The 25,837-nt window shown below is 42.8% G+C and overlaps 2 protein-coding genes across 6 annotated transcripts in view; both read right to left on the bottom strand.

The window, feature by feature from the left end:
• Positions 1–3,747: 3,747 nt before the first annotated feature.
• Positions 3,748–14,188, bottom strand: apoob (apolipoprotein O, b). Its single transcript, XM_063206242.1, has 9 exons — positions 14,123–14,188; positions 13,122–13,226; positions 12,438–12,557; positions 10,313–10,345; positions 8,293–8,347; positions 8,020–8,115; positions 7,520–7,611; positions 4,504–4,593; positions 3,748–4,027 (listed from the first exon to the last, which is right to left on the bottom strand). Exons 1-9 carry the CDS (start codon positions 14,153–14,155, stop codon positions 3,992–3,994), a joined length of 660 nt encoding a protein of 219 aa, XP_063062312.1. The 5' UTR covers positions 14,156–14,188; the 3' UTR covers positions 3,748–3,991.
• A 3,628-nt stretch (positions 14,189–17,816) lies between these two features.
• Positions 17,817–25,837, bottom strand: part of klhl15 (kelch-like family member 15) — a 14,324-nt gene continuing 6,303 nt past the window's right edge. For all 5 annotated transcript variants that reach the window (XM_063206238.1, XM_063206237.1, XM_063206240.1 and 2 more), the window contains 3 exons: positions 25,498–25,797; positions 20,222–20,431; positions 17,817–19,332 (listed from right to left, as the gene is read on the bottom strand). In XM_063206238.1, the coding sequence (XP_063062308.1) occupies positions 18,430–19,332; positions 20,222–20,431; positions 25,498–25,797 (1,413 nt within the window). In that variant the 3' untranslated portion in view covers positions 17,817–18,429. The remainder of the gene's footprint in view (positions 19,333–20,221; positions 20,432–25,497; positions 25,798–25,837) is intronic.

Genomic DNA, 25,837 nt, shown 5'->3' with positions numbered 1-25,837 from the left:
GTAGAAAGCATTTCAAAACAAGTTTTTAAAAATGCGTGCAGGCAATAGGCCTACAAAAACGTGACTTGTTATGATTTGGTACTGATGAGACTGTCAGAAAATCAGAGTTCCTGCACTTCTTTTTGCATTATATTTTCGGACGATTAGGGTTCCTGCACCTCTTTTTTTCCACTTCAAGCACTGGTGTTAGGTGTGCATCATTAAAAACAGTGTGCTGCTCATATGAAGCTATCTATTGTGTGAAACTAGTTAATGCATTCATTAGACAAAACCACATTCTTGAAAATACATGTCCATGAAGTCTTATTGTGATTTGAAGAAGAGTAGGTAGAACGCTGCTAGTATCCCTAAAAACAACTGGTGCTCTTGGAGGGTGCAATGTTCAACAAAAAGGGAGGGGAAAATCCTTGATTTAGGCGATTCAGTTGGTTTAGTTTCAAGTTTCAAGAGATTCAGTGGGCTGGTACATTAAAAATCACCAACGCATATCGGCCCTACGGCCTTCATCAGTGTGCGTCACTCACAACCGAAGTGCCTGGACCAAGAATTTTTTCTTATTGTGAGTTATTTGGGTGACATTGCAAACTTCCACACATTCTGGCCTAAGCTGTGCATCCTCAGTGTCAAGATGGCTTTAGGCGGAAACATTTCCCTGTTTGTCATGGGTTTTTGGGGCTTTCTGGACCTTTCCTATTCTTGTACGACATGACAGTGTGAGAGGAGACAAGAAATGAGCAAGAGGGAGTTAGGGTTGGGCAATACATCCATTGCTGAGTATATGAAAGCTTAATTTTTCCATCCCTTTTAGGTGGTGACTCTGGAATCCATACAAGGTAGTCTTATAGTGCAGATGGAATCACTGGTGATCCAACTCACTGTTTGCTGAAAGCATTGAACAACATCATGACAACATTGCAATACGACATTACCCTGATTGCGACTTTGTCATTTTGGTAAAAACAAGCTTGCAATAGAGCAGTGGTCTCGAATTATTTCCCCCCAAGGGCCAAATTATGTAGGGCAAATGAGGCTAAGAGCCAAACCAATCGCCCGACCGTATGGCCACAGATAGCACATACAAACTGTATATACAGTATGTATTAATTTGTTCCAAACTCATAGCGGGCCAAATGTTTGCCATGCCCGGGCTGGACCTGGCCCACGGGCCACCATTTGGAGACCACTGCAATAGAGGCTCAGCATGAAAGGGTTAATGTGTCACCAAGTAACATGCACAACTTAAGTAGTGTAGTATACACTGCTGCCTGAACTGAGTGCTAAGAAGTGACGTAAGCACTTCAGAGTTCTGAGGGCAAATGGAGAAAGTCAACAACACTATCCTAGGAGGACCTCACCCAAGAACTAGGAGGTGTTTTGAGTCAAGTTAACAAGCTCTCTTGCTTGTGACTGGACTGAAGGATTGTTCCACGAGGCTATGTACTTACAGGTTACTCTGCATTAATACACTTCATTTAAGTGCAGCGTGACACACTGTGTGACACACAATTAAGTGCTGTGTTTGACTCGCATGTACGGCATTTAAAACAGTCCCCTAATGTGGTGGCTGGAGTGCATCATTATAGTGCATAATGTATTGATATTCAATTATACATCTGTGTAATAACACAGGCATAATGACAATAAAGAGGACCATGAGGACCAATCTTACTTTCCATTCTCACCTCACATCTTACATTACATTTAGAAACTGTTATCCAAAGTGACATGGTTATTTAGATTCTACATGGTATTGGTCATGGCCATGTAGGCTTTCGAGGAAATAGGTGTGTCAGGAAAGATGCCCCAGAAATATGGTGTGGTGTGATATCACTGGAAACAGCTGTCCCAGGGGGAACTTTATCCCTAGGACATAAAAAGTAAATGTTCAACATTGACAGCGAGCAATCTAAAAGACAATTGTGCAACTGTCTATTTGACATTCATATTAAGATGAGATAAGATAAGATTAGATTTCACTCAGATAAAATTTCAGGAAGTTAATTTTGTGATATTTTGCTTCAAGCAGACTAAGGAACGTTTTCTTTAGTAGTAGTAATCATTTACACAATTTTGCCTAATAGACAGCAATTTAAAGTTTGAGTATTTGAGCACTTTCTCACTAGCCTAGTAAACTAGCCCCACCGCCAGCAGCCAAAATTATTTTTGCCTGCGAGTGGGTCTAGCCTCGGACAATGCCCCAATGCCCTGAATTTGGCTGACTAATCACAGCGCAGGAGACTTGTTCTGATTTTTAAAAAAATTTTTTTTAATGTTTTTTGGGGCTTGTTCTGGCCTTTATTCAGACAGGACAGTCGAAGAGATGACAAGAAGTAAGTGAGAGAGAGAGAGACGGGGCAGGGTCGGGAAAGGACCCAGGCCGGACTCGAACCCGGGTCACCCGCATATGGTATGGTGTGTTAACGCGCTGCGCCACAGCACCCCCTTATTTTGATTTGTTTTGAATCTTTGGATACAAAGCGGACAGAGTTTTGAGGGAGTGACAACAAAGCGTTGGCCAATAGGCACAGACACAGTTTGAAAAACAACGGGTTGTTTCCATCAACAATCCTCCGATGTGTCATTCATTGGGGCCAGACTAAATTACACATTTAAGCTCACATTCACTCTGCTTTATCAGGCTACTCTCTCACGTGAACCCCAGACAATTGACGTCAAAAGGAAGCCACCCGAGCTGGTGTGTGAATATGTACGTGTGTATGTTTATGTATGTTTGAAAGCACTTTGAGTCAACTGTATGGTTGTGATATTGTGCAATATAAATACATGTCGTTGCTGTTGCTGTAAAGAAGTGAACTGTTAAACGTAAACAAAAAACAACAACAGTCTCCAGAAAAGGAGGTGTAAAAGTGTGGGTGTTGCAAACCAGCAAAACGAGTTATTCTAGAGCCCTGCTACAGGTCAAGTAGAAGGAGCTGCTACTCCTTGACCTTCAGTATGTCACAAGACATGATTTGCACCCTTCCCAGCAATTACGTCAACTCTTCTGGGTTGTTTTTCTGCCCGACATCCATCATGTGCGAGCAAAAATGTAGTAAACATGTTGAAGCAGTTCCTGATTATAACCTTTGTTTTCTTTAATTTCACATTATTGGTTATCCTTCCTGACTTTACAGACAGTCAGCATCAAAAACACAAATAAAAAACTATTCATATTCTATGCAACATATGATAACATTTAGGCGATAAATCAATAACACATAATTCCATCTTACATACTGTACATCCGTAGGAAGGTATTCCACTCAGTGCAGAAATGACCAGAAATGTTATTATAACATATACAACTTGTAATTAATTAATAAGTTACAAAATAGACAAGAATGGTAGTGATTTGACCCCTGGTAGTGACCTCTGGTAACAAGAATAGTAGTAGTTTTTCACAATCAATGTTCACAACACGCGCACTTCACTACCAAGGGCGCGAGCTGCAGTGTTGTGTTCTCTACATAGTGCACTTTGTGGTCAATGAGTGAACATTTTGGACAGAGTCATAGTGTCAACAACAGGGACATTAATGATAATGGAAGGCAAGTTGTGGTAATGGGTTTTGGGAAGTATTGGGAGGATCAAGTATGCACGTTTCACTATAAGGTATAAGTGTGTCTGTTAATGTCAGTCGACATGAAGGTATTATTATATTGTTGTCTTGTATGTCTTTTGTGTACGTGTATAATATGGATGCTGAATGGTGGGGTGTGTGTATGGTGACTTTCTGCATGTGTTGTAATGTGTATGATATGGATGCTGTGTGCGTAAATTAAGCTATATTAATGGTGCGTGTGTGTGTGTATGTGTGTGTGTGTGTGTGTGTGTGTGTGTGTGTGTGTGTGTGTGTGTGTGTGTGTGTGTCTGTGTGTGTCTTACATGTCTGCATGCCTGCATGTCTTGTATGTGTATAATATCCCTCCTGTGTAAATATAATTACTTATATTATTGTTGTAGATGTGACAGCACAGCCTTTGCAGCGGCATTACGACTTGCTGGACTTCTGCGACTTCTTTTCAGACTGTGGGAGGGAAAAAACATGCAGGTTTTAAAAACAGGGTCGTCACTATTCACACTATTTTTCATAACCTTAATTTGCCATTTCAAATAATAACCCGGTTAATAGACATCAGTAGAGTCACAAGCAAACAAACAAAAAAGCCAAATGGTTTGTGGCCGACTGACATAGTTTCTTTGTGTCGCTTGCACACAACTAAAGATCTATACAAGTCCCGCACACTGACCATTTGTCTTTAACTTTCACTTTAGCATGCATGTGACTGAAAACAAGAATTTGACTGAGAGCTCTGCTTGTGTGGTTTGTCTTTTTGCTTCCTTTCAGGCACACAGAATAGAACACTCAGCATTCCATTCTGCTCCACACTTCCGAGGCAGGAGTAACATTACAGCTTCTGGAATACAATCCATGCAGTGTTGTCCCATGTTTTATAAAAGTGAATACATTGTAGTGTGAAGAGTCAAGATAGAGAGGCTTACTGTTCCCAAAATAGAGGACAGTTTCTTCCAGAGGTCCTCCGCCTCAGCACGGCCCTGCGTACCCCAGGTGACAAGCTGTTCCTTGGTCGTCTTTCCATATAAAAACACAAGAGTTAAAAAAAAACATTGTTACATTATCTTCAGGTCTTTAAATTAACTTTTTTCCCATCACCATCCAATATGGCTAGTAGATGTTAAGCCAAACATACACTCACCACTGGTCAGAGTGGAGAGTAAGCCGCCTTTTATAAGAGTCAAACTGAGTTTTCACCAGTATTTAGCGAGTTTGCGGATGTTGATTCAGAGCCCTGATTATATTACACTTAGCTGTCACTTTGATCCAAAGTGACTTGGTCCTTAGAGGGTATTGGTTAATTCCCAGGAGTAATGCACTGCAGAGTTACAGTAGGCGCCTGCCTCAAGGCCACTTCGACTTCAGCTTCATGGATGAAGGAGTGAGGTTTGGGGTGAGGAGTCTGCACACTTCCTTTTTAAAAAATGTTTTATTCCATGGCAAGCAGGATATGAAAAAGAAAATCATCCAAACGTGATTCTGCCAAGGAATAAAAAAAAAATCAGAAAAGGGATTTTGAGTGTGCGGATTCCTCACTCCAAATCTTAAACATCCAAATCTACCGCCAGTCTTTGTCCTGCACCTTTATCTGGGATGTGCACCATCAACTGAGGGGGTAGGGAGCCCATAACGCGTTCTTCCTACTGGTGACTAGAGACTCACTCTGCATTTCAGACATTCATTTAGAGTGTGGGCTTCTGTTTGCCTTTGTTTTGAAATCCACAATAGCAGAAACATATAAATAGACTTGATGATAATGCAGACAGGGTGCGACCATTTTTCCATGGAATATCACTGAGGCAAAAAATAAAAATCTTATCAATCTGTCCATACATCTCTTTATATGATCAGAGTTATAAAAGGAACACGGAAAATTACAGAATACCCCCACCCTTCTAATCTCTCACCACACGCACGCACACGTACACACACACACGTACACACGTACACACGTACACACGTACACACGTTCACACTTGCACACACACGTGCACACACACACACACGCACAAACACACACACGCACACACACACACGCAACACACCTACTCCACCTTTTCACCCCGCCAAAGTTTTCCACACTTCTGCGTCCCGTCCGGAAGACAGCAGGAAGGGAAGTGGGTTAATCAAAACAGCACACTCACGGCCAGACATGCCCTGAGGGACAACCGGAGCAGCAGACCAGACCGGGCCTCAGGAGGACGGGTCACTCACACACACACACACACACACACACACACACACACACACACACACACACACACACACACACACACACACACACACACACACACACACACAGAGACACAGACACACACACACCCTCACCAATCACCACACACACACACACACACACACACACACACACACACACACACACACACACACACACACACACACACACACACACACCACACACACACACACACACACACAGTCACACACACACACACACACCACACACACACACACACACACACACACACACACACACACACACACACACACACACACACACACACACACACACACACGCACACGCACACACGCACACGCACACGCACACACGTCAGGCCTGCTCTCCCACGTCAGAAGTTTATTGTTATCATTTTCTTTTTATAGACGTGGTCAAAAGTGTAGCGAGTGTTACAAATGAACATGGGGAAAAAGTAACAACTAACATGCAAGAGCAGAACTTTGTCTTAGTCTTACCGTAGCTCAGCTTTGTGTAGCTGGCAAATCACTGTGAGGCTGACTTGGATATAATGCATAATTGAAGAATGTTCGCCTGATTCATCTTAAAGGTGCAGTATGTTATGTTTTTAGCAGATTATTTCCAGAATACATGCTGCTCATGTGACGGAGGCCAACTAGCAGAGTGTGGCACGTGGAACGTTAGTAAACCTCCCTCCCTGATTTTGTATTTTTTTTGCCAGTGTGTGGGTGAGAGAACCGCTTGGTTGTTAGAGTTTGAGCAGTTTGAGCATCGACCGCACCGCTAAAATCCTTGGGGTGGAGCTCCTCAACCAGGTTAGCTGTTTGGGAGGGTTGGGTGACGTGTGCACAAGTTGGTCTCTCAGTGACCGCGTCCTCCTAAATGAGATGCGTGGTGGTTCAGCAGAAATGCCACTTAACGTAGGGCCGCGCCGCTTTGTAAGACATGCCAGTGTATTTTAATGATTTGATTTACCTCTCCACCCAGGTTTGAGAATTCAGTTGAGAAGCAAAGTCGCTGTGTTGAAGCGCGCCTTGTTTTTCTTAGGAGGTGTGCCTTGTCTGTGCCTTTGGCCGGCTGATACACGGTGGCAATGTCAGTTTCAGCATCGCCGCGTTAGAGGAAGCACTCTGCCATCTCCATGTCTTTCTGTTAAAGTCTGAGTCACTGCTGCAGTTTGTCTTTACACGCAGGAATTGACCGATTGGGATATTTTTAATTAGTTGTGTGGGCTGCAAGAGATCTTGTCACCAGGCAAGGCAGGCAGCCGCTTGGGGCCCCAAAGCCTGGATGGTGAATAACAGTTAAGATTTTAAACTACAGTAGTGGCGATTTGTTGCAAATGATCATTTGTTTGTTTTCGCTTGGGGCCCCAACTTACCCTAGAATTGCCAAAAATCGGTGCTGACTGTCCAATCTGAGGAGCGTGTTCCTACTGAGGTGTTTGCGATACATGGTGTTTTCTAATGTGGCCTTGGACATTTCGGAGGATAGTCAAATCGAGGAAGTCCACTTTTTCAGGAAAATTATATCAACAGCACCACCCTCTTCTTCAGATTTACTGAACATTCTCCCGCAATAGTGGACTTCCTCGATTTGACAATCCTCCGAAATGCCCAAGGCCACCTAGACACCATGCACACGACTTGTGCATTCATGCACACATCACGTCTCCAGTATGTATTTCTACTATGTGACAATTAAACATTCTCACAGCAAATCCTTACCATGGCCAAGGCTGCAGCATGTTGTGGGTAGAAGACAGAAGCACTGAGAGTCATCAGCACTGTGGGGAACACCAGCCTCCTAAACCTGTAACCTGAAATGATAAACATAAACATTACATTTCATCAGCGGGTCCCAAACTTTTTTCTGCAGGGACTCACTTTTAGATCTGCGAATATTTTCTAATGTTGCTATACGTTGCTTTAACGTTTGGGAGCTGGAAAGTTGGTTTGCGATGTAAATCGAAAAATACTTTTTGTTCTTGTCTCCGAGCCATTGATGATCATCAGCAAGTTCATCTGAGTAGCACATGGTTACATATGCCTTTATACAATAAATAAAGGGTATTTCTCCTACTATAGTGAATGAACTTGGCATAATGCTGTGTGTGTGTGTGTGTGTGTGTGTGTGTGTGTGTGTGTGTGTGTGTGTGTGTGTGTGTGTGTGTGTGTGTGTGTGTGTGTGTTTGTGTGCATGTAGAATTAAGTTTGTCCTGTCGTACCTTTGGCCAGGTAGAGTCCGAGGATCCCAGAGAAGCCGACGGCGCCCAGGCTGGGGTACAGGGTGGGGGGAGGGTTGTTCAGCATCTCATAGCCATCTGGAACCACAGGACGGAGGTTACTTTTGGCCAACTCACCGATATAAATGTCTTATGACAAGACAATAAACACCAATAAACCACAGTTAAGGTCTTATCATAGTCTTGCGTACCCAGCAACAGACACTGCGTGCGTACACGTCACTGGACATGGACAAAAAGTCAAAAGTGTGTTACCTTTAACAAGCTGCACAGACTCGTTGACTGTGGGTTCCACCGTTTGATACGCTTCCTGTGGTAGATGAGACAACAGGACAGGAAAAAAGACAGATCACACTACATTACATTACATGACATTTAACACACTTTCATCCAACGCTACTTACAAAAGCATGCAGGAAAAAAGACAGACCATCCTACATTACATTACATTACATGAGTCACTCTATAATTAGGTGTACATTTCAATTCCATGCGCTGTATTTGCCTATTTCACTAACAATGAACTTCAACCAATGATCTTTTGTACATCAGCCCACATTTATTATTTTTTTTTGTTGATGGGCTTAAGCACTTTCAAACAAATGTCTTTTCAAACGTGTAGAAGTTTCATAATGTATAGGCCTATGTTTAAAATGTCATAACATCTGTCCGTAACATGGTTTACAAAATAAACAAGCATTTTCATTAAAATATTTTCAAAGTAATTTAAGATTAAGCTTGGCAATTCGTTTGTTTGGAAACATCTAGGCTATTTATTGAAAAAAATACTGTTTTTTGTTTGCTTTCCATGAAATGCACCTGTACTTATAGAATGACTCACATAACACTTAAACTTTATTACAGGCTCAAGGCCCATATGAGAGACAGCACAGTACATAGATCAATTAAAACAATACACCACACATTCATAAATACACATTTTATACAAAAATATACTATATACATGTAAGTTAGTGAAAGGCACACGTGCCAGTGCTCCCAGATTTTAGACATGTACCTCACAGAGCTACGACTTGGATCTGCTATCTGAACAATAAGCTCATTTGTGGAGTGATCCAGCCTGTTCATAAACTTGAAGGTGAGATTTCTCACCAAAGCCATGAAAGTAGTTAGACCTAGTTTGCAGAACAGCTGGCTTGCTCTGGTACTCCTTGGCTTCTTCAGGAGAATCCTGAGACAGTCATTGTAAGCTACTTTTAGCTTGAACAGGCTCTCCTTCTTGTATCTAATCCAGAGTGGAGCTGTATAAAGAGGGGACCAATAAATTCTAAACATCAGTTAGGATGTGCCCCAGATATTTTGTGGTATTAGCTACTCCCAGCTCCTCTCCAGATAGATAGAAAGAAGGGAATTTATTAAGTCATCTTTTGTTAACCACATAACCACACTCTTCTTTGCATTATATTTAATATCAAATTCTACACCATAATCAGAACAGATATTAAGGAGGTGTTGGAACCCACTGCTACTGCTAATTAGATTAGATTAGGGTCAATGACGCTTTAGTAGTGGCACACCTCAGAGTGGTGCAACCACAGTTAATTCCACTATTTTATTTATTAAATGTTTTTTTGTGTTTTTAGTGGATCACCTAAGGAGAATATTCATTGCAGTACATGCATTATCAATTACTCATTAACTTATGGCCATTATATGTGGTTGTACCGCCTGACGTCTGAGCCCCCCCAAAAATTTCACTGACCCATTAGTAGTTAATAGGCTTGTAAGAATGTAGATTGTTGGATGACCCAGAACTGTCATCTGTGTCTCTCTCTGTTTCTCTCCCTCTCTCTATTTGTCCTAAACATTCTGAGGTTGGCTAAAATGTCTTTGATTTCACGGTACCCTATGTAACATACAGAAGCCTTGAGTTAACTGTAATGTTACCTTGCAGTTGATAATTAAATTGTCATATAACTTTCATTAATTTGTATCTCCTCATCTGTATCATGCCATTTGCCTTTCCTGTGTCTTAAGTTAACACTGCTTCTGTTTCAAATGCCCACTCCTGGCCGTCGTTGGTTAGGAATACAGTGGAGGGAAAAGTTATACTTCTACAGGCTTTTAGATGGGTAGTGTTTGTGCAGGCCTGGTCAGAGTGGATGAGTAAATGGGGAAAGGGTAGAGCAGGAAGTTTTAGATGCGTTTGTCTTGTTATGAAGGAAAGGAGGTCAAGAGTCGACTAAAGTCTAAGGTGCGATTTCCTGCCGAGTGCCCTCGTACATGTGAAGTCTAGACTTTGAAGAGTTCATACCTGGACCTTCTCCAAGGAGGTAGCACTTGCTTCCTGAAACAAAATAATTCACACATGTAAACTTGTATGAATTCTTTGTGATAGACACAACAATTCCCATGCATGACAGAATACAGGTTTTCTTGAATGGATGATATTTGTAGTGATCTTTTGAATTGTCTTGTGTCTATCCAGGCCTGTTGCGCTGAGCATCATTTGGGCCATTATATTTTATATATACTGAATATCTATATAAGTAATACTTACATATATAGCATTGCATACACATTATATACATTCTAGAATCTATACTATTCATTCTATATACTGTATAAGTCTTGCATTTTACGTATTTGTATTGTACTCAAAGAATTGTGCATATCCCAGGAAAAGGAGCACACTTAAAATCATTTTTTCTTGATTTTGTTATTCCATAGCAGGATTACGTTTCGACCATTGCCTTCATCAGAGAATCTGAATCTCGAACCATAATCCTGCCCTGGAATACAAAAAATTCAAGAAAACAATGGATTGGGCACTGCAAAAAATGTGCCGTGCAGACTCCTCACTCCAGACTTTTGACCTTTGACTTTGAACTTGGGCTCTTTTCAATACCCTAACGCGGCGAAACGAGCGAAATGAAGAGAGGCGAAATCCAGTGTTCCATTCTGACAGCTCAATGGTCTAGAATTAAACAATTATTGTGTTGTTCTGATTGGCCACAGAAGACAAAATTCATGCTGCTCATTTGCACATTAATCTTGGACAAATATTTTCGCCCTCACTTCACTCCTGTTTCCTTGCCTTCGCCTCCCTCATAAGGATGAATGGCTAAGTTTGCTCCGCTTAGCCAAATTCACATGTATGTGTCCCGGGCGTTACTCCTGTCTTAGACCTGTGCTTGTGGCCTTTCGCTTCGCTGTTACCTCGCCTCTGTGGAGAAAACAATAAAGTCAGCCTAGCAACAACAACTTTTGGGGGATGTAGCAGGATGACCGGCGACGGAGTGGACAAGAGACAGTTTTCTTCCCAATGGAAAAGCTTTTCTTTTTATTTTTCTTCTTTTTCAATTTTCTTAAAAGTACATTTTTACAGGGCTTCCAAAATGAGCAAAACAAAGGTGATCAAAGTCTCATGAAACAAAACATGGCAAGAGTGCCAGACTATAGCATAACAGCTTCTGAGCCACTACTTCCATTCGGTTCTGAGACACAACTGTCTCCTATGCTGCTCCCCCAACAATGAGGCTCTGAGCCATTATCAAACAAACAGCCCCTCCCCTCAGGTAAGCCTAATTCACAAAATAAATCAATCAACTCAATAACAATACTTGAAGCCCAAAATAACAAACCAAAGAAATGCAAACAAAATACAAAAACAACCAAAATCATTTTCTTCAGCCAAAACCTTTTCTATGCACAATAAAATACATTCTAAACATTCCCTGTTAAACCTCCACCGTTAAAAATGGTTTGCTCCGCTGAACCGTGGGCCACCCCACTATAAATGCACAGTGGAACATTCCCTCTGGTTCTCTCAATAAGGAAGTGACTGCTGCTGGTAAGTTGGTGATTAACTGAATCAGAAATGTTTGCATTACAATCTTTTAAGTAAATAAACTTCTATGATTTCAAATGTGGTGATTCTTTAACCTTACACTGGTAAACAGATGAAACATGAGAAATGTGTAACGCTATGAAATGCATGTTTTGAAACGTGGTTAGAAATGGGTCATTGAAACATAAGAAATGCCGGTAGGCCTTTCCCTGCACTCCATGTTACAATGCTTGGTAAAAGTTATGGCAAATGGTGGTTAATTACTGAACAATGAACCGGGGAATGAAATCAGTACAAACATGGGTGAAAAGTGAAACACAGTTGGCGTCAGTGCAGCATGTTGGAAATGCCGGCTTAATTGCTGCCTGGACGCTATTGGATGCGTGAGCGTCACAGCTCAGTCTGTGACAGGGGACTTTTCCCCATTCAACTTTTCCCTATCCCAATTTCCAATGAGAAAAGGACCTTTGAATTGCTCTTGAGCCAGATATTGAATTCAACTTCTGCCATCAATGATGTCATCATGAGGCCACACGCACGACGGAGGACGGGAGTTAGTATAATGGAAAGACGGACCCTTGAGTCTGACCTGGCACCATGAGGTGTATGGCTCTGCAGCCTTCCTGAGGGTGGTCACCCCCTGCTCCACATGGCCTGCTGCCGGCTCCTCATACCTCAGCTGCGGCTGTGGGGCCGTGTACAGGGACAGCTGCACACAAAAAGAAAAAAGAATAACAACATTCATTAAAATAGAAGTATTATGTGAATTGTGCCCAACTGTTGAATCAAGTCTTACGCTTTTCCTTTTGTTTCAGACATGTGAAAGTTCTATCCTTTACCTGACATGTTAAGACATTTTGACAGAATGCTCTATGTATGGGAAACTGAACATGAATCAGTGCAAAGTTAACACACCTTTGAGAGAGAGAGAGAGAGAGAGAGAGAGAGAGAGAGAGAGAGAGAGAGAGAGAGAGAGAGAGAGAGAGAGAGAGAGAGAGAGGGAGGTGAAATGTCTTAGTTCCAGTTGCTTACAAGTAAAACCCCTTTGAGTTCTCTTTGCAGGAGCATTTGTTGATGTTTTGGTGGAGTGTGCACTTTGACACGTTTCTGAATGTACAACATGATTGGTTTGCTATCATCATGCTGACCTTATCAGTTTCAAGTATTAGCTTTATGGTTCCTTGGCCACCATCTCGCTCGTCTTTATCACTTTATATTATTAAGTTCATTTGGCTGAAACAGACAGTGTGTTTGAAAAGGGAGATAAATGTACCTCATCAATGATTAATGTGTCGTTACTGCTCTTATCCTTGCTGGCCGCCAGCACAGTCCCTGCCAGCATCCCAGCGACAGAGGAGGCAGCAAAGGGCACAGCCACCTGCTCAAAGGGAGGCAGAGGGCACCTGTCAAACTCACATTCTGAAAGCTATGAGACACAAATTTGCATACAAAACTGACCCAAGTGTTATGTTATGTTATGGCAGCATTACAAACATTCCTTGTTGACAGCGAGTAACTGACTTCTTGACCGCAAGGAGTTATCATATTTCTTGAAAAATGTATGAAACACTTAGTTGCTCTGTATTGCTATGGAATGCATTTCAACCTGGTTTAAGTTAACTGGACGAGACAAAACAAATAGGCATAGGCCAACTGGTAAATGGCAAGTTTGTGCAAGACTTGCTGTGCTGCTGTCATAAATCCTGACATGTCAGAGGTCAATGTCAACCTAGTCCACCAACCCCATAATTAACATAAACTGAAGGCAAAAGTCTCTCTGTAAGTAAAAACGTAGTAGCAGAGAGTTTTAGATACGAATATCATTGGTATTAATCAATAACTAGTCTCTCACTATAAGATAATTGGTACTAGTATTGATACATCCACCAGCACGTGACTAAAAGGTACCAGTATCCTTCATCAGTGCCCTGGACTGGTGGTGCTACCTAACTTTTTTCGTAAACCATTGGCCAACATAATAATTCATTACATACTCAGCATTGAGATTATACTGCGATAGCCACATGCTTGCTTTTTGTGGATGACTTTGACAGGACATAGAGAGCATCCAGGATGGGATTGAGAGGATGCTACACTATCTGAGATGCTAGGCTAACATGTCAACCGAGACCCACAGATACTGCACCTTGCACGCAGTACTAGCAGATCCCCCATCAAGTAAATGAGCTCATGTACACACTAGAATTGCATGGGATTTGGCCTAATATCTCCCCGACCCCAAATACTTTTCTTAGTTTCAAACCCGCCACATACCAGTTTTCCAGCTGTGAGTTTGCGGTGCATCATCTTGAGTAATAAGTCATACGGTAGTAGGTCAGTTTTTTTCCTCCTCTGTCATGTTGCTCATACGAAATCCAACAGCGCCCCCGTCTGGTCTGTTTCACTCAAGTTACTTCTCAACAGAACTAGAGGCCTGTAAGTGTGCATGATAACATTGACAATAGTCACCATTAAGTTTATAATGATAACCAATAACTATATGGTCTTATCGTTGGAAAAAGAAACACTCTACAGAGTAGGCTGTTTGCTTCTGACTTTTTGCATCCATTCTGGTCCAGACACCGCTGACATGAATCACACACAATTTTTTTTTCTCCGTCTGTACCTTCACTGTCAATGGCTGCCATCAATTCAGTAAATGATGCAGGTCTCATAGTGAAATATGAATTCCTATTTTAGTGATTTTAGTGAAGTGTGTGTGTAATTCACAATGGAAATTGTATTTCAATGTTAGCAACATTCAGTCTAAGGTGCTTGTGACAACACACAGAAACTTATTAACATACTCTTGTTTTAATATTCAGGATTAATTGGTGTAACCACATGAAATGAAATACAAACAACCGAGAAGCTGAACAATATGAACATTTATTTCTGGAAAGAAATTACAAAGTGTCCAAATAGTAGTGAATAATTATGTTACCAATGTTTAATGTAAGCAACATGGTTTGTTTCGCTTTTGCCTTTCTTCTTCTCAGACACAGACACAGGGTGATTTTTTTTTCAGTCTATCAGTACTGGTCTCGATTTTTTTAATTCAACCTGCAAAGGGGAGAAGGGGAGGGGATTTCAAAAAAACCTAACAATAGCTGCGCAGGCCAGTAGACTTAGTACATTGTGGTCTGCACAGTATATAGGGTTGTTTTCGTCAAAGACCATTATTTTGGCATTATCTATGCACATGACACTGACAGAACCCCCCTGGGGGAAGAACGGATGAGACTGAGAGTTAGTGTATGAGGAAGAGAAGAGAAGAGAAGAGAAGAGAAGAGAAGAGAAGAGAAGAGAAGAGAAGAGAAGAGAAGAGAAGAGAAGAGAAGAGAAGAGAAGAGAAGAGAAGAGAAGAGAAGAGATTACTCCGTGTGACACATTCACCTCCTGCCCTCCTTGCCAACAGACAATGGGGCGCAGGAAGAAAAAGAGGGAGAGGGGAAGTAACAGATGCCATGGTATGGACGAACGAACAAACAAATGAACGTACGCACACAATGTCTTAATCATTACCATTCATTATTATTGTGATTGATGAGGAGTTCTGTGGGTTCTGATGAGTTCACCTACGCTGATTATAATAAGTTATCGGGAAATATGAACTGTGAGAGATGTGTGTGACAACATGGCAGGCTGCATAAATGCTAATGTGCTTTAGCCCTTTAGCTCATGGAGGAAACACAAACCGAAGGAACTCGTGGACTTTGTGACATACAGCAGCTGGTTTCATTTTCAACAGGTCAAGAAGAGAAGAGGGGAGGAGAGGAGAGGTTTGAGGACAATATGGACGCCACAGACATCCAAACCCCGGGCAATAAATACAGGGAGATTAGGTGGGTGGGTGGGGATGGGGTATGGGGGTGACAAAAGAAGCACAAGTACAGGCAGCAGAGAAGGGGTTAAGAACTCCCCCCCACTCCCCACGGCAACCCCCACCTCCCTCAGTGATCAGTTACTCTCCTACCCGCTATCAGCAGCGGAGAACCAGTGTTATTGCAGTGTAAATACACACGCGCTCGCACGCACACGCACGGCCAAAAGTTGACACACCTCATTCAGTGCATTCTCTTTGTTTATGTGCCTATTTACAGTACATTGTAGATTTTTGCAGAGCGCATCAACAACAGTACAAGAAGACACACAGAATTCTTAAACAAATTTCAATTCTAGCAGTTGTCTAACAATTGTCTATCCACCTGACGTCAACACGGCACAACTGATGGTCCCACAAGTTTCAAGAAGCATATTTTTTTGATTCTCAGGTAAAAACACCCCATCAGTCAAGTCAATCTTAATTGAACTCAAAAGTCATCCAATAACTCAATAGAATTGTAGAACTAGGATTTTAAGACGTTTAAACCTTGTTTTAGGCATTTGCCAAAACAAGCATTTTAAAAACATTTTCTTGATCTGATATTGAGTCACTTGGTCCATATAGCTTAGTAGTTACTTGGCAAAATGACATGTATTGGAAGGAATCTGTGGCAGGATTTTTAACTTCTACTTTTACCTTTGATACCACAGTTCCAGCTCAATAACCAGCTATGCTAGACCAATTGACTCATTATCAGATCAAGACAATCTTGATTGTCTTGGCAAATGCCTAAAACAAGATTTAAACATTTTTACAGGGTTCCCACACCTTTTTCATGAACACATTCAAGCACTTTTCAAGCACCAAATTTTCAGTTTTCCAGCACCTTTAATAAGTCGCAGGAAGGGGGTGTGGGGGTCCTCCCCCAGAAAATGTTGTGTTTTTAAGAAGCAATTTCTTGCATTCTAAATCAAAAATCTGAGGTAGTGAGATGTCAGATGGGATTTGAAATTCGACACTCTAAAATTGATGTACCTGAACAATTTATTTCTATATTTGACTTACTGACTTTGACTTGACACAAATTTCAAGCATTTTCAAGCACTTCACCAAAAATTCAGGCATTTTCACAACCTTGAAATCACTTAATTGAAATGCAAGCATTTTCAAGGAATTCAAGCATCAGTGTGAACCCTGTTTTTAAGTTCTAGTTCTGCAATTCATAGTTGTTGGATGACTTTTGTGTTCAATTACGATTGACTTGACTTGACGTGTTTTACTTGAAAATAGCAAATATAAGCTTGCTGAAACGAGTGGGACCATCAGTTGTGCCATATTGACATCAGGTTGATAGACAGCTGCTAGACATCTGATAGAATTGATATTTTTGTTAAGCACATAGATCTACATGTGTTCATTCGCAGCTCTGATGCCCTCTGTGTCAATCTACAATGTAGTGGGCCCTACCGTGGCTCTAACGGTAGGGCACACGTCTACTATGCGGCCGACCGGGTTCGATTCCAGTGTGCTCACTTTGCCGACCCTTCCCCGTCTCTCTCTCCCAACTTGCTTTCTTGCTGAAAAAATCTACAATGTAGTGTATAAAGCCATGAAAATATAGAGAATGCATTGAATAGGAAGGTGTGCCCAAACTTTTGGCTTACACACGCTTACACACGCACGCACGCACGCACGCGCACGCACGCTCGCACGCACGCACGCACGCACGCACGCACGCGCACGCACACGCACACGCAGACATAAACACACACGCACGCACACACACACACACACACCTCCAGAGTGCAATGCTTGTCTACAGCTTTTTTCCCCCCAAACATCTCAACAGGAATGCATCAGCTGACATCAAATAAAGCCACCAGAGGAATACAATGGACATAAATAAATAAACTATATAGAACAAGGACAGTGTTGATTTTTGTTGTTGTCTTTTGTTTGCCGTTTTCTCCCATCATGTTACTACCTCATGCCATCATGGCAAGATGGTTTGGCTGAAGCTTTGGGATACGCTTCCCTGCAGATGTTTGCACAAACACACACACAAACACGCACGCACGCACGCACACACGCACACACGCACACACGCACACACGCACACACGCACACACGCACACACACACACACACACACACACACACACACACACACACACACACACACACACACACACACATTCTGACTTCCCCAAACACACAGAGCGCCAGATGACAGGAAGGAAGGACGATGTCAGAGGAAATAGGAAGTGAGAGGATGACATCATGTGGTTGGCTGGTTGACGGGGAACATGGAAGTCGTAATGCACCAGAATAACTTTGTGTTGCTGTTTTGGTTGGGATACATTTAACACCATTTTTTTCCGAGAAAGCTAACTCTGTAAAATTGCAAGATAAACCGCTAGCTCTTTTGGGGTCAGTTAAGACATAAAAGTATTGTGTTTTTACTGGTTGCTGTTTTCTTTATATCGTTGTTGTTCTTTTTTGATTTCTCTGTCTAATATGAGCACTGGCCTACGGATCAAAACGCGCCAACAATATTGTAATATGGTAGTATTATTATTTTTTGTCACACCTGTAAACGTTTTCCGTTCATTGTCCTGAAAACAGATGTCTTTTTTTTAACCAGAAAAGGAGAGGAGGGAAGGAGGGAGAGGGAGGTAGGGAGAGGAGGAGGAGAAGAAAGGAGGGCGTGAAAAAAAAGAGAGAGAGAGAGATGGATTCCGAGTGCGCTCCCTGTCTCAGCTACACCGCCGCACGTGTTCCAGTACATACTCGGGAAAGTGCAGGCTACACACCTGCAGTCCGTCCAGCTTGCAAGGCATCCTGGGATACTCGTCCTCCTTCCACTTGTTCTCCTCGGGGTCAAAGGTGAGGATGGAGTCGCTATAGTGCCCGTTATAGCACAGGCCGCCCAGCACCATGATCTGCTTGTCCAGGACGGCCACGCCGTGCCCGCTGCGTCCGATGGGCATGGACGCCAGGATGGTCCACTCGTCCGTGTCGGGGTTGTACACCTCCGTGGACGGGCACCCTTGCGACTCGAACGACGCGCGCAGGATGACGCACACGCCGCCAAACACGTACAGCTTGCCGTTGTGCGCGATCATCTTGTGGAAGCAGCGCGCGTAGTTCATCTTGGACTTGTTCTCCCAGCAGCTGTTGAGCACCGGCGTGCGGCGCGTGCGGTGGCCCTCCAGCGCCCCCTCCCTGCTGGGGTCGAAAACGCACACCTGTTTGGAGGTGGAGGAGGAGGTGATGCCGCCGGTGATGTACAGCTTGCCGCTGAGCACCGTGCCCTCGTGGCCGTACTTGTTTACCGGGTAGGGGTCCACAAACTCCCACTTGTCCTCCACGATGTCGTAGCGCTCCGTGGAGTAGAAGGTCTCGTCGCGCGTGCGGCCCGCCACCGCGTACACAAACTTGCCGATCACGCCCACCGCAAACTCGGAGCGCGGCACAAGCATGTCGGCCATGCGCAGCCAGGAGTTCTGACGCGGGTCGTAGCGGTAGACTTTAGACGAGGCGTGGAACTCCCCGTCCGGACCCAGCTCCTCGCCGCCCAACAGGAACACAAAGTTATTCACGATCGCCAGGCAGTCGGGACGCAAAGGGACCTGGGGACCCTCCAACTCCCACCATACCTGGGACAACAGAAGAAGATCATTACCCCATTATACAACATTAAGTACCTACAAGTATTAATCATCTAACTAAGCTGTTCACGATCACCAGGCAGTCGGGATGCACAGAGACCTGGGGACCCAAGGAGAGAGAAAGAGATGAGACAAAGTTGTTGTTGATAGTCAAGCAGTCAGGACATAAGGGGAGCTGAAAACACTCCACAGCTGGGAGGACACAGGACAACAAGATTCTTCTGGGATACATAATGACTGAAGGCTCTAAAACTGCAATCCTATGGGAGCCATACCCCTTTAGGAGACAACGAGACTAGGAGAATAAATGGAGTTCAATGGAAAGGCACGCCTTTTAGGAGACCCAACTTGATTTCACTTTATTGCATTGGTGACGTGTCCTGCAATTTAACTTGGTCTTCCATATGGAAAATCCCCAGCAGTACTAGAGACACATAATCCCGAAGGAAATTAAGGATTGCAATGGAGTGTTAATCTCATGCTTTATCAGTGCCAGGTTTTATTAATGCATTACACTACTATTAATTATTTAATGATCAAAAAGTATGAGAACTATACATTAACCTTTGACCGGCGCAGTAGCAGGATCTTGCTGTTGACCATGCCGTGTCTGATTATGAAGAAAATGATCTACCCGTGTTTAATTTCAATGCACACTACCAGAGTTGTTTAAAGTAGAAGTAGAAGTACTCTTGCCGATGTAATTACAACATGTTGCTACCATGTAATATCATGCCACTAGTGTTGTTTTTAAGAGTACTTCTACTTCTATACTTTATACAACTGCACATTATACACTAATGCTCCCATCAATCACTTACTATGAGATACGATATATACAGTATATATAAAATACATTTCGAAGTGAATTTCGAACCTTGGGCCGGTGTAGCAGCAGGATCTTGCTGTTGACCATGCTGTGGCCGATCATGCCGCGGAAGACGGCGATCTGCGGCCGTACGGAGCGGATGCGGTTGGACTTGGAGTCGGCCAGGGGCTGCTCATTCACCTCGTGGAAGTAACTCAGAGCCTGGTCCACCTCCTGGCGCAGCTGCCGAGAGTAGCGGTAGAACTCAGACGTCTTTACCTGCGGAGAGGGAGGGGGAGAGGGGGAGAGAAAGAGAAAGAGACATGTGGAGGGTCAAGACGTATTTTAGGTGTTACTTGCTTCACAATATTGTGACATTGAAGGAACGCACTTGTAAGACAAGTGTTTCCGTTTGAAGGAAAAGCTGTGCACCACCAGTGTGAATAATTAACTACAGTAAAGCATTCTATTATTTTCATTTGTTTATGCCAGTATGTGTATGATGTGTATGTGTATGCTCTGCCTCAAGCAGTGACTGAGATAATTAATTATTGCACCACATTCTTTGTAAGGAGGTCAAACATTGTATGAACAGTGGAACAGAGATGGGTCAGTAATTTAAGTGCGTAATTTGCAAGTCACCTGTAAGTCTCAAGTCTCAAGTTAAGGCACATTTGTCCAAGTCAAGTCCAAGCTCAAGTCTCATTTTTTACCAAGTCCTTAATAAGTCACCATGTATTTTCAGCACAATCTTGACAACTGTTGGTCATAAATTCATTACCTCTCCACACTGTGATGCATATCCCCCTTTGCCAGTCGTTTGTCTTAATAAAACATAGTAGGCCTACTGGAGTTGGTTAAATATAAATGATTTAATTTTCATTTTTCAATGTAAAATTTTCACATACAAATGCGGAAAACAGAATACATTTAGACTTGCCACTGCAAGTCATTGCAACTACCAAGTCCAAGTTGAGTCTTGAGTCAAAAGCGTACAAGTCCGAGTCAAGTCACAAGTCACGTCTAATATTGCCAAGTCAAGTCTCAAGTCATTAATTTGTGACTCAAGTCTGACTCAAGTCCAAGTCACAAGTCTACATCTCTGCATTGTGCTGTGCTGTAATTAACCTGTGAATGACGAGGGTTTGTTTTGGAGGGCCAGCAAAACGCACTCAAGATCCATTTCAGATTCATCTAGGAAGCTCAAGAGAAACTGTTGCACTCTGTCACTCTGTCACATCATTTGCTTTGTCAAAGGCATTAAAGTATTGAGGCCAAGTAAGGACAAACTAACCCTTCAAACACAGGATGAACTTAAATGAAGGCCAGCAATACCCTTGGTACAATGCCTATCTCAGCCCCCTGAGTACATTTCAGAGGGATTTATTCCTCTTGATTGAAGAGGGAACCGCACTGATGAAATGAAATGAAATTGGAAACGCCTCCATCCAATTTCACACCGTTAATAACTCCACAGCACGGAGGGACCATCACTATTAAAGGGAGTGACCAAGTCCCAACCCACTGATTTGAATGGCTCAGAAAGAGAAATTCAGCTGTAATTGACTTGAATGCATTACCTTCTTGGGTATTCAATATGGGTCATTTCACGTGAAATCAGACACTTTGGGACCCGACCGACCCGGATTTCGATCATACTTGGTGTGCCTTTTCAGTAGCAAGGTAGCACCCCAGAACTGCATTGGTTTGAATCTGACACTAATATTAAGGGAGAAACAGACTAGGAAAGGTTCACATGTGAAGGTAGGACACTATACATTCAGCCTTGAATATATCAGTCAGTGTTAGTCACAAAAAGATGCCTGTGGTGTTGTTCGAAAGCTCTTTTCTGGCTCTACATAGTACACAATCACCTTGGAATACAACTACTCTCAGAATATGAATTATGATAAATTGAAAAAATTAAAAATTGAATATCTAAAAAAACTCATATTTTAAAATGACCAGTTCCTTGTCCAAACGTAGCCGGCAATGTCATGAGCAGCACCTTAAATGCTGGTGTTCGGTTTGTTATTCATTTCAGAGAGAAGTTGACTCACAAATATGGCATCATACAGACCACTTACTAATAATATGGTAATACCATAGTAGCATCACATGACAAAACAAAAACAAAACAAAAATGGTCAGTGTCCATGGTCCCAGGTTTCAGAAACTAAGGCAGATGTCCATTTATACACACCAAATGATATGTGAATGTTTGAACATTCCTTCTCTGTGTACCTGTGCCATCTTCCCTTTACCGTACTTTAAAGAGATAATCAATGGCTACACTCTCATTTTGTACTCTACCAGTGCATTTGAAGCAGCCAGCTGTGTCTTTTGTAGATAATGTATAAGTACGTCCCGTTGCAGTTACAGGTTCCACTACCAGAAGCACATCCTGATGATCCATGACAGTCTATCTGGTCTGAAGGGAAAAGTGAAGGATGGAGATGGCCCATGAGGATGCAGGAAGTTCAGTTTCACCTCTCCAGTGCTCGGCATACATTCCTCAGCACATGCTAGCCACCAGTTGCCATCATATACAGCTACAACATACCCTTTGATGCTTGAAAATGTAACACATTCCTTTACTGAGCTCACTCTTTCAACTCTGCCTTCTCTGAATGCTCAAAATGGCCTAACTTCCACTGTGTCCATTGACAATGGGCAGAAGCTGTGTAGTTTTTGAGTACCTGGAATAGTTCTTGCAGATTCAAACCTTTTCAACAGGTTCTCAGCTTCATGATGGTACATCTCTGTTGTGGCAAACTGGCAATGGATGTTCTTGAACATTATCCTTGACAAATTCAAACAGTTGGTTATGCCGTTATAATTTAATTGTCAATAGGACGTTGCAGACTTGCTCGTGCAGCAAGCCATTTAACTGTCCCTCCAACGCCATCACATGGACCTTTTGCCATGTGATGTGGCAAAAAAGTGCCACTCTGCAGTATGTGAAAATCTGCCTCGTGGTGGCACAAATTTGTTGTAATTTTAAGGTTCTTATATTGTGCAGGAAGTCTGCAACGTCCTATTGACAATTAAATTGTACAGTAACGCCATAGCAACTGTTTTGTCAAAGATAATGTCAAGAACATCCATTGCCAGTTTGCCACAACAGATATGTACCATCATGAAGCTGAGAACTTGTTGAAAAGGTTTGAATCTGCAAGAAAACTATTCCAGGTACTCAAAAACTACACAGCTTCTGCCCATTGTCGATTGACACAGTGGAAGTTAGGCCATTTTGAGCATTCAGAGAAGGCAGAGTTGAAAGAGTGAGCTCAGTAAATAGGAATATGTTACATTTTCAAGCATCAAAGGGTATGTTGTAGCTGTATATGATGGCAACTGGTGGCTAGCATGTGCTGAGGAATGTATGCCGAGCACTGGAGAGGTGAAACTGAACTTCCTGCATCCTCATGGGCCATCTCCATCCTTCACTTTTCCCTTCAGACCAGATAGACTTGTCATGGATCATCAGAATGTGCTTCTGGTAGTGGAACCTGTAACTGCAACGGGACGTACTTATACATTATCTACAAAAGACACAGCTGTTGCTTCAAATGCACTGGTAGAGTACAAATGAGAGTGTAGCCATTGATTATCTCTTTAAAGTACGGTAAAGGGAAGATGGCACAGGTACACAGAGAAGGAATGTTCAAACATTCAACATATCATCATTTGGTATGTATAAATGGACATCTGCCTTAGTTTCTGAAACCTGGGACCATGGACACTGACCATTTTTGTTTTGTTTTTGTTTTGTCATGTGATGCTACTATGGTATTACCATATTATTAGTAAGTGGTCTGTATGATGCCATATTTGTGAGTCAACTTCTCTCTGAAATGAATAACAAACCGAACACCAGCATTTTAGGTGCTGCTCATGACATTGCTGGCTACGTTTGGACAAGGAACTGGCCATTTTAAAATATGAGTTTTTTAGATATTCAATTTTTAATTTTTCAATTTATCATAATTCATATTCTGAGAGTAGTTGTTTTCCAAGGTGATTGTGTAATATGTAGAGCCAGAAAAGAGCTTTCAAACAACACCACAGGCATCTTTTTGTGACTAACACTGACTGATATATTCAAGGCTGAATGTATAGTGTCCTACCCTCACATGTGAACCTTTCCTAGTCTGTTTCTCCCTTAATATTAGTGTCAGATTCAAACCAATGCAGTTCTGGGGTGCTACCTTGCTACTGAAAAGGCACACCAAGTATGATCGAAATCCGGGTCGGTCGGGTCCCAAAGTGTCTGATTTCACGTGAAATGACCCATATGTTTCATTAGAGTTTCATAGGGCTCATTAGTGTCACCATTTAATTAAGCCAATTAGGTGGTACGCTACTGATTCAAGCAAGAGAGCTCAATGCTGTGGCTACTTTATATGCACAATGTTCATGGATTTAGTGCAAGTGCGCTATGTATAGTGTGTTTGTCACTCCTTTCTTCCCTACATAGGGCCTTAATGAGACAGCATTACAGGATTCGACCTGATGCTTTCTTGATATTCTCTCTGGGAGAGAAGACTGTGATGCTGTGGGCTCTTTCCATCATCCTAACTCCTTGTGCCTGAGGACTCACGCGTCGCTGGCACCCCACCTCCGTGGAGAAAACAATCAAGTTTCCCCGCTGTCAGCCAAGCCACAACATTTTGGGGGACTTTTCCACATTCAACATCCCGATTGCAAATGAGAAAATGACCTTACTCCCATGATGCTCTGGTCCAATCACAGAGCAGCTTGTTATAGACTGCAACCTATGCACAAACTGACATCTAATGACCGTCACTGCGACAGCTGCATTAACTTTATACTGCCTTTGCTTAGGCTTGTGTTCCTTTGCATCTGTAGATTATGTCCTCTGAACAGTATTAAAAGATTCTGAACTTTTACTGCAGTCCAGGCAATTCATTGTTATAATAACTCCATAAATATTCACTGATGGTGGCAATTTCTTCTTCTTACACAGAGTCCATATAAAAGGCATCACTTTGATTCTGATCTCATCTTGCTGATCAGCACACTTGTGATGTCTGCCACCTCACCTTCTCAAACACCTTAGTTGGCATCTTGAGGCAGAAGCACAGGTACTGGACCATAGAGTTGGTGTGGCTGCAGTGTGTGTGTGTGTGTGTGTGTGTGTGTGTGTGTGTGTGTGTGTGTGTGTGTGTGTATGTGTGTGTGTACGCAACAGACTGCTCTCCTTTGCAAACACATTGGCTGGCGTCATGAGGCAGAAACGCAAGTTCTGCACAACGACGGCAACGTGCATTCAGCACTGTGCGTGTGTGTGTGTGTGTGTGTGTGTGTGTGTTTCACCTCACCTTCTCAAACACGTTGGCTGGCGTCATGAGGCAGAATCGGAGGTTCTGCACCACGGCGTCGGTGTGCCTCCAGCGGCGGCGGTCGTGCCTCAGCCAGGCCTGCACCGCCTCGTACAGCTCGATCTCGGGGAAGCGGCTCAGCTTGTCGCTGTCCAGGTAGGAATTCAGCTTCTCCAGGCTCAGGTAGGACAGGAAGTCCGGCCGCGCCATCAGCGGCACAAAGTTGTCCAGCAGGAAGTTGTCCAGCTGCTCCTGGACGCCCTCCACGCCCACACTGAAGTCCTCCAGCAGTCGCATCACCTGGGAACACACAGGTATATTAGTACACAGTTGTATACAT

The sequence above is a fragment of the Engraulis encrasicolus genome, chromosome 9, assembly GCF_034702125.1.
Source record: "Engraulis encrasicolus isolate BLACKSEA-1 chromosome 9, IST_EnEncr_1.0, whole genome shotgun sequence".
Lineage (NCBI taxonomy): Eukaryota > Metazoa > Chordata > Actinopteri > Clupeiformes > Engraulidae > Engraulis > Engraulis encrasicolus.
Note: the sequence above shows the minus strand (reverse complement) of the source record. Positions and strands in the feature narration are given on the sequence as shown.

Coding starts and splice junctions, on each gene's coding strand:
- apoob (XM_063206242.1), bottom strand. CDS start 14,155: ATGATGCACCGCAAACTCACAGCTGGAAAACTG. Junction 10,346..12,437: donor CATACACCTCATGGTGCCAG/GTCAGACTCAAG, acceptor ATTTTGTTTCAG/GAAGCAAGTGCTACCTCCTT. Junction 8,348..10,312: donor CCTCCTTGGAGAAGGTCCAG/GTATGAACTCTT, acceptor CATCTACCACAG/GAAGCGTATCAAACGGTGGA.